Source organism: Maylandia zebra, linkage group LG14 (genome assembly GCF_041146795.1).
Source record: "Maylandia zebra isolate NMK-2024a linkage group LG14, Mzebra_GT3a, whole genome shotgun sequence".
NCBI classification, from domain to species: Eukaryota; Metazoa; Chordata; class Actinopteri; order Cichliformes; family Cichlidae; genus Maylandia; species Maylandia zebra.
Genome location: NC_135180.1, coordinates 25,795,174 through 25,805,140, shown reverse-complemented (window position 1 = coordinate 25,805,140; position 9,967 = coordinate 25,795,174). Strand labels below are relative to the sequence as shown.

Below are 9,967 nucleotides of genomic sequence, written 5' to 3'. Positions count from 1 at the left end.
ATAATAATAACAATAATGTAAACACAAAAATGGCAACATAATATAAATTGTTACTGATTTTTTTTTTTACTTTTAGCTTGTAGTTTTGCCCATGACATGTTTCTTGGTATTCTTTTCTGGCTTAAGTAATATTATGTAACACTTGGGTGCAAAAATACAAATTAATAAGCCAAGAGCTGAAGACAAAATTGCAAATATTTCTACAGCTACAGTGAACTTTCCAGGAGAACTGATGTATGCTGGGATGAATGTAATCCACACAGCACAGAATATCAGCAGGCTGAATGTGATCAATTTGGCTTCATTGAAATTATCAGGAAGTTTTCTTGCCATGAATGCAAGGATCAAACAAATGACTGCAAGAATCCCTATGTATCCCAACACTGCATAAAAAGCAGCCTGAGATCCTGTTTTACATTCCAGAACAATCATCCTATTGCTGTATGTGAACAACATATGTGGGTAAGGTGGGTTTAAAGTCAGCCATAATGCACATATTACCACTTGAATCAAAGTGCAGGAGCAAATGATGATTCTTTGTTGTGCATGACCAAACTTTCCAGCAATGTTGTTGCCAGGAAATGTGGCTTTGAAGGCTGTGACAACAACAATGGTTTTTCCCAAGGCACAGGAAATGCAAAGGGCAAATGTCACACCAAAAGCGGTGTGGCGCAGCATGCATGTCCAGACTGTTGGTTGACCAAGAAAAGTGAGAGGACAGAGAAAACACAGAAAAAGAGAAAACAATAAGAAAGAGCTCAGCTCAAAGTTGCTGGCTTTTATCACAGGAGTTTCTCTGTAGTTGATAAAAACCACCATTGTGGCAAGGGAGAGAGAGGCCCCTAACAGGGATACAAGTGTTAGAGCTATTCCCATGGGCTCATGATATTTCAGGAACTCAATAGTTCTAGGAATGCAATCATCTTTTCTCTCATTGGACCAGTATTCCTTTGGACAAGGTGTGCAGTCTGCTGCACCTGTTGAGGATAAATAGAAAGGGTCAGTGGTGTATCTAGATGTACATTTGGGATAATAATAAATTAAAAATCTACTTTAAAAAAGCATATGACGCAATAAGACATTAATATTTTAAATATTAGCTATATGTAGACACTAAACATGTCATGTTATAATGTACACGTTCAACGTTTACAGGATATACACTCTTGATATGTTTCTGTCTACCTGTTGAGTTGGCTATAGTTCCATCAGCACAGGGTACACAGTCAAAACAACATATAGGTTTTCCCTGAATTTGAGCTTTTCTGGTTCCAACTGGGCAAACATTCGAACACACCGATGTGGGCATCTGTGACAAAATAAATATTTAAGTATTGTAGAGGTAAATGATTATGTGTTAACAAGAGAATAATAAAGGATGAGATACTAAAAGTGTACTGCATGTAAAAATAGAGAGACATCATGATTACTGTTTTCCCTGTCCTCCACACTATCTTTTCCTCCTCGATGCTGAGCTTGTAATCACCATTTGCAGCAAATGTCAAATGACCAAGTGTCACATGTTGCACTTTTCCATTTATCAACTGCCAGTTAATGGCATCATAAGAAGCAGGAGGATTGCCATCCTCATCAAAAAACACCTCATCACCAAACTGATTTGTGAAATTCACCTTTTGTAACTTTTTACTGACCTAGAAAGGAAAGGATTATGTATTAGGTATGTATAAACGTTCAATTATTGGTTTTGTTTAAACAATTTGAACTATTGTAACTTTCAGTTAAACAATTTCTCACCTCCTTGGGCTTTATTTCTGACAGGTTTAAACATCGCTTTACTGTTTGTGCTCCAACTGGTTGGCAGAATACCAGCTGATGCAGAGCATGTGCAATAGCATAAACTGCTTTATAGACATTATAGGTCACTCTGAGCTCTGTGACATTGAAGAAATCATGCTCGGAATTCATTAATGTTTCATTGCCTGTACATCTTTTGGTTGTGTCCTCAGTAGCTGCATGTACCCCTTGCAAAACAGGTGTGCAGCCCACCATAATCTCCCAGAAATCCTTCACAAAAGGTGCATTGGGATCTGTATAAGGACTAATACTTGTAAGAAAGTGTTTAAGTTTAGGAATAGCCATCTTCTGCATTACAAATCCCACTGTTCCGCCAAAGGATCTATGTATTTCAGGTGTGGATGGTCGAGGTGCTGTTATCCAAGCCACACAAGAAATCCACTGAATTCCTGTAATGTTCTGGTTCACAATCTCTTGCATCAAAGGATAAAAGTCACCCTCAGAAGAAAAAGCCAAAATTACTTTGACAGATGACTGTTTTATTATTTCCACAACTTCTTGAAATTTATCTCTTGTGTACGTGCGTAGAACTGATGCAACAAAAGCAACACAAACCCCAAACTTTTCAACCTCCTCCTTAAAGGCAAGAATTCCATTACGTCCATAATCATTGTCTGCCTGTATGGCTCCAATCCACTGCCATCCAAAATGTTTGACCAGTGCAGCCAAAGCTTTTGCCTGGAAATAGTCGCTGGGGATTGTTCTAAAAAATGTAGGATATTTAGTTCTGTCACTCAGACAAGCACACGTTGAGAAGTAGCTGATCTATAAAAGAGAAAAGAACACTGAAACAGTGTGCATGCAACAATACATCATACAATGCCAAAACATCAAATATCACTTAGCATCATAAAACATACAACTTTATCTCTTACTATTGGCATATGAAATGGTCCAAGAATTCCAGCAGCAGCTATTGACTGAGATGACCCAGACTCTGCTATGAGGGCAGATATAGCTGGAGGGCAATGAGAAGTCGCACTTGCCTCCTCTGCTCCACTAGCCAGCGTTAGAGCAGCACGTAAAGTATTTGTAGGAGATGCACAAGAGTTAAGGATCCTATAGCCAAGAGATATGTTTGGAAGCAGAGCAGGATCGTTGTTGATTTCTTCAATGGCAAATATCATTGCCTGTGTCCATCGATAAATTCGCAGGTCAAATCTAAGGACATTTTAGTGATTGATACAAGTCATAAAGTAACCCAGCCATTGCTTCCCATGTATGTAAAGTACAATGTCAAGAATGAAAACACAAATAAACATACATGCATGACAAATGAAAAAGCCACTTGTGGTAACTCATACCCTTCACACTGCACTTTAGGTGGCTCCTTGTCAAATGTATAAGTGCTGAGTATCTCTTTGTTTAAAACTGGGAAGATTCCTCCGATCATTATGTCACCTTCCTTAAACAAACTTGGCATATCAAACCTGCCAAAAAGTTCACAGCCAGATACTGTGTCTGTGCTGAGAACACACAGAAATAGGAGGATACCTCTTTGCATGTTTGCACTGCATTGCCATATAGGCATGACAGCACAGTTCTTATAACAACAGTATCACATGTAGTCAATGTGCTATAATTTCCCTAAGGCCTCAGTGATCTTAGATTGGCAAACTTGGAATCAGGAAATTAATGCTCTACACGTATTGTTAAATGTCAGTAAACTATCTTGTATCGAAAAGTGTCTAAAACTACTTTTGCAATGCACATTAATCATAAAGAAATTTGAAAGGGACTTTAGAAAACTCTTTAGCTAGGTAATGTATAAGTTATCCATAGTCTTTCAGTTTTTCAGTTTTTCACAGACAGGGTAAATACAATTATTGCCCCTATAAGTAGATTAATTTAGCTTTAAATGATGAATTATTCGTTTTGATTTTGCTTTTTAAAAGTTTGTGTGCGTGTGTGTGTGTGTGTGTGTCTATATTGCATGAAAAAAAATCTGTCGTGATTCATTGGCAGCATTATTATTAAATTACAATTTTGTGTAATCTATACCTTTGTGCCAATTCCTTGTCTCATAACAGATCTTAAAGGCAGCGATAAACGATTTCAATAGATATATTTAATAATAATAGCAATAGCAACTGGACAGGCAAAACAGAGAAGCAAAAAAGTTCTTTTTTTTTCTTTAGATGGGCTTATTCATCATAAGGGCAGTGCCCTGGGGCGCACTGCCTCTGTCATTGCGCCCCAGGGCAGCTGTGGCTACAATCTAGCTCGCTATCGCCAGTGTGTGAATGTGTGTGTGAATGGGTTAATGACTGAATGTAATGTAAAGCGCTTTGGGGTCCTATGGACTAGAAAAGCGTTATACAAATGCAGGCCATTTACCATTTACCATATAATTAATTTTGAGGTTTGATGAGCTGCTTAGTAACATGATCACATGATTTACACATTTTTAATATGAAGGCTTCTGTAAAATCAGCCAGAGTGATCTAGATGTGAGTAACATATATATATATACATATATATATATATATATATATACATATATATATATATATAAGATCCTGTGGGACTTCCAGATACAGACGGACAAAATGGTGGTGGCTAACCAACCGGACATAGTGGTGGTAGACAAACAGAAGAAGACGGCCGTAGTGATCGATGTAGCGGTTCCGAATGACAGCAATATCAGGAAGAAGGAACACGAGAAGCTGGAGAAATACCAAGGGCTCAGAGAAGAGCTCGAGAGGATGTGGAGGGTGAAGGTAACGGTGGTCCCCGTGGTAATCGGAGCACTAGGTGCGGTGACTCCCAAGCTAGGCGAGTGGCTCCAGCAGATCCCGGGAACAACATCGGAGATCTCTGTCCAGAAGAGCGCAGTCCTGGGAACAGATAAGATACTGCGCAGGACCCTCAAGCTCCCAGGCCTCTGGTAGAGGACCCGAGCTTGAGGGATAAACCGCCCGCAGGGGCGTGCTGGGTGTTTTATATATATATATATATATATATATATATATATATATATATATATATATATTAGGAGTGCAACGATATTCGTATCGATATTGAACCGTTCGATACAGCGCTTTCGGTACGGTACGCATATGTATCGAACAATACAACATTTGTAATTTATTTTATCAACTTTCCTTCTGACGATGCTGTGTGTGTTGAGCGCTCAGTGAATCTGCGTTCGACTACTCCGCCTAGGCTGCACTGTCGAGCGCAGATCCACTGAGCGCTCAACACAGACAGCATAGTCAGAAGGAAGAGCGCAGGGCAAGCTAGCGAGACAGAAGTTAAGCTCTCCTTGCAACATGGACCTCCCCCACCCTCATTCAGATCTGGCGTTTGGAATTATTTTGGTTTTCATGTGACGTATGACCCTGAAGGTAAGCGAGTCATGGACTAAAGTAAAACAGTATGTTGGATGTGCCATGCAATGCTCAATTACATGGGTGGGAACTAGTGTGTTAGCGCAGTTAGCTCGTTAACGTGTTGGCCGTCTAGCCCCATGCACGGGGAGATCTGCGGTAGCTCGTTAACGGAGATTTGCCGTGTTGTGGCGTTAAGGTCATTTCAACGAGATTAACCTGAAAGCACTAGTGGGAACACAACGAATATGACTGCACATTTATGCCAACATCATCCTAGTGCAAAGACAAAAACAACAAGCATGCTACTAACTTTAGCCGAGTCATTTAGACAGCTGTTAGCACATGATTCTCCTTATGCTGCTGAGAATATAGCCCAGAAGAAGCGGATAGTATAGCTTTTATTTTGGAAAGAGACATTTCTCTGTAATAAACTCTCTTTTCCAAAGATGAGTGATTCCTCAATCAGATACAGGGCTCGCAATATCGGTAGCCCAACGTCCTGGGGCTAGCGATTTTTTCAGTCGGGCTACCAAAATCTATCTCTGCCCTGCCCGTCGGGCTATTGTAGGAAGGAAAAATATATGTCAATGCTTTTGCATTCTTTCAGAAATGTAGCTGGGTAATTATGTCATTGGCATCGGTGAGCCACTGTCAATATGTGACATATTGAAATCGCGTTTGAATTTGCACTTGTTTTTTTGCTTTCACTTTGCAATCGTGCGAACTGTGTATAGAGAGCGACAGCACTGATTGGTGAGTGATGATAATTTGTGCACCAATTCCTCTGACATCGTCTTATCAATCGTTAGCTTACTATGCAAACATGACAAGTGAAATCTCCCGCAGCAAGCTTAAACATGTGAGAGGTTGATCGCGCAGAGAATCGCTGAGCTTATGTGAGTGCGTGTGTAAAAGCAGCAGGACATATATTTTAGTTCTGCTGAGCCAAATAAGACAGGTCAGGGTGAAGAAGTGACAGCCAAAGAAAAGCTTACCACAAAACGGAGAAGTTATGACAAATCAGACTATAAGGCAAAAAGAAAGTGCAGCTTTATGGTTTCATGGACAAAAGAATTTCTGTGGCTGCAGTATGACGAGCTGAATAACCAGGGCTGCACATAAGTGGTCCGCAGGTGCGCATTCGCTGTCAAAATAAAAAACACACACAAGGGTTAGGGTTAAATTTAAAAACTGTACTTTTGAGTTAAAATATATATTTATAATTTTAATAAATGACAAATTAAAAAGGCATGAACATTTTTTTTGTATCGAAAAAATATCGAACCGTGACGCCAAAGTATCGAACTGAACCGAACCGTGAATTTTGTGTATCATTGCACCCCTAACATATATATATATATATTAGGGGTGCCTTTTTAATTTGTCATTTATTAAAATTTTAAATATATATTTTAACTCAAAAGTACAGTTTTTAAATTTAACCCTAACCCTAACCCTTGTGCGTGTTTTTTATTTTGACAGCGAATGCGCACCTGCGGACCACTTATGTGCACCCCTGGTTATATAGCTCATCATATTGCAGCCACAGAAATTATTTTGTGCATGAAACCATAAAGCTGCACTTTCTTTTTGCCTTATAGTCTGATTTGTCATAACTTTTCCGTTTTGTGGTAAGCTTTTACACACGCACTCACATAAGCTCAGCGATTCTCTGCGCGATCAACCTCTCACATGTTTAAGCTTGCTGCGGGAGATTTCACTTGTCATGTTTGCATAGTAAGCTAACGATTGATAAGACGATGTCAGAGGAAGTGGTGCGCAAATTATCATCACTCACCAATCAGTGCTGTCGCTCTCTATACATAGTTCGCGCGATTGCAAAGTGAAAGCAAAAAACAAGCGCAAATTCAAACGCGATTTCAATATGTCACATATTGACAGTGGCTCGCCGATGCCAATGACATAATTACCCAGCTACATTTCTGAAAGAATGCAAAAGCATTGACATATATTTTTCCTTCCTACAATAGCCCGACGGGCAGGGCAGAGATAGATTTTGGTAGCCCGACTGAAAAAATCGCTAGCCCCAGGACGTTGGGCTACCGATATTGCGAGCCCTGTATCTGATTGAGGAATCACTCATCTTTGGAAAAGAGTTTATTACAGAGAAATGTCTCTTTCTGTTAATGGAAAATTGTATTTAGTAGTCAGTATAATCTTTTAGTGATATAAGTTTGCATATGGTAGAATACTGCATGTAGTTATTTGTATTAGGAAATATTCAACCATGTATACTTAGAGGCATATAATTAATTGTGTGTGATCTCTAACAGGCTGCAAAGGCTTGGTGTGTATTCCACACTAGAATGCACACCCACATCCTGGGAGCACGAGAGAGGTCATACCTTCTCTTATTGTTTTACGGCAGGATTAACGTAGCTATGTCTGTTTTAGTTTAAGTGCTTCTTTACATATAGATGAACTGCTGGACTTCCTCACCATGTTATTTAGGGTGAGGGGGAGACTACCCTTTCCTGACCAAGGATGTATCTTTTGTGCTTTTATGACCCTTTGATCAGCAGGACACACACACACACACACACACACACACACACATACACACACACACACACACACACAACTGAAGTATAAATAAAGACCAGGGCAAAGCTCAGCGCGAGTCTCTGAGACTGCCCTTGCTAGCAAGAACTCTGTGTGTTTCTCTTCTCTGAGTCTTTACTGAAGAAGTGTTTTAGAATATTTTCCCTAACATTATTTGGTCCTTCGTAGCCGGATCAGAAAATATCAGAACTGTTATCTGTGACTCTGTTCCAGGATCCAGCACTGATTCCTGACGCCGTGGGGAGCCAGCACCGAAGCCTGTGCACAGCCCTCTTGGACGAGGAGAGAGCCCCAGGACGTTAAATTCGGGTCTGGGCCGGTGTTTTTAATCTGGTCCACGGCGGTGGGATTCAGTCCAATGATCTGAACCACCAGTGAGACATCGGAGAGTGAGAAACACTATTTTGGTATATAAGACGGCCGCAAAAGTTTAAAGAAATGTGATAAAAAAAAAAGGTTTAAGTTCGCCAAAAGGAACCGTGTTTTGACCAGTTTTAGAGGTAGCCGAAATTATCTCGTGACAAATTAGGTTTAAGTTCGCCAAAAGGAACCGTGTTTTGACCAGTTTTAGAGGTAGCCGAAATTATCTCGTGACAAATTAGGTTTAAGTTCGCCAAAAGGAACCGTGTTTTGACCAGTTTTAGAGGTAGCCGAAATTATCTCGTGACAAATTAGGTTTAAGTTCGCCAAAAGGAACTGTGTTTTGACCAGTTTTAGAGGTAGCCGAAATTATCTCGTGACAAATTAGTTCGCAAATGTCTATGTGTGTGTATGTGTCTGGAAGTAAGTTGATTTTACAGCACAATAAGCTGCTGAACTACTTCCATTTTTGTTTTCTTTGCTGAGGCTCACGTGCTGGTGACAGGAGAATGGTTGAGTTTCATCTCATAAAACTGATACCGCTTCACCGTTAGGGTGAAGTCGAAGGCCGTATCAGTAAACCAGTCTGAAGTCAAGCGTGCCAGCGACGGCCCAGCAAAATCTTTGAAAATGGGTGATAAACAAGTAAAATTAACACCTGATGAGAAATGTCTAGAAAAACAGCAAGCCGGAGCACGATTAATCCAAAAGAAAGAGAGAGGAATGCATCGTGGAAGAGCAAGAGGTAGAAGAAACAAAGTAGACAGTAACTCAAAATAGGATAGCAGCTCAGGTGAAGAGAGCAGTTCAGACTAGGAAGAACATAATAATCCCTCACCCAGTGAAAATTAGAGATCACAGTAGTTTGAAGTAGTTTAAAAAAGGGTTGGAAACAGACCCGACTGAATAGATATAAATGCAAGAGGAATAAAGTAAAATAAACAAAAAGCTAAATTACAACTTAATTTTAATGCATTCAAACTAATAATAAAAAGGATAACAACCTATAAACTGGTATTAATAATGAAAGCAGATAATTCACACAAACAGAACTATGATAACTGTGATAACTGGAGTGTGCAGCGTTTCCATGAGCAGTTTTCCTGCATCTTGACTTGTGTGTAGAGTGTTCATAGCATCAGCATCATGTTTTTGTTTATTTGTTTTGTTGGGTTGAAAAATAGTTAAACTGGTGATCATATTTATGGATCACCATGGCACATATCATCAGCCATGTGATTTATTTACGCAGATGACAAAGTGAGTGTGAATGTGTCTGACGTCACAGTGTTTGTGTGCGCTGTGTAAAAGTAATTGCCTTTGATTGTGAGAGCGGTGATTCTGCAGGTCACCAGCTATTGTAAAGAAAAAAAAAAGAGTGAAAAAGAGACAAAATTTACACTGTAGATGAAAAATAATTATAGGAAAAAGGTTTTGTGTTGATCAACCAAGAACAACTACAATCTCATTTTCTGCTTTTAAGAAAGGACTGTTCACAAAAACACACAGAGAGAGAGATGTGTGTTGATTAAGCAGTGATGATAATAATGAAAGTCTCTCAGTCTGTCGTTTACAGGTGGGGAACGGACCTGGATCAATTCTCCACGGGCAGCAGTCGGAAGAAAATTATAGGTAGAAATCATTAGAAAAAATTAGAAACGCCCAGCCAGAATTTTTTGGCTGAATTGTTTTGCACCTTCCCGTCCTCATCCTGAACAAGCAAGCTCCAAGGAAACTGATCTCTCCCTGAAGACACCGAGTGCAGTTTCAGAAGCACGAGCATGAACATCAACAGTGGACAGGAGTCCAAGAGACAATACCAGAGTTCTGAGCAGAGAGGTCCAGCAGCATTGTGGGCAAACGGCATCAGAAAGAGA

At 39.8% G+C, this 9,967-nt stretch overlaps 1 protein-coding gene across 1 annotated transcript; it reads right to left on the bottom strand.

The window, feature by feature from the left end:
• LOC143421952 (extracellular calcium-sensing receptor-like) lies at positions 1-3,208 on the bottom strand. The gene is made up of 6 exons (XM_076892012.1): positions 3,120-3,208; positions 2,691-2,976; positions 2,008-2,580; positions 1,530-1,652; positions 1,186-1,309; positions 1-971 (listed from the first exon to the last, which is right to left on the bottom strand). The coding sequence occupies exons 1-6, from the start codon at positions 3,206-3,208 to the stop codon at positions 73-75; spliced, it is 2,094 nt and encodes a 697-aa protein (XP_076748127.1). The 3' UTR covers positions 1-72.
• Positions 3,209-9,967: the final 6,759 nt, after the last annotated feature.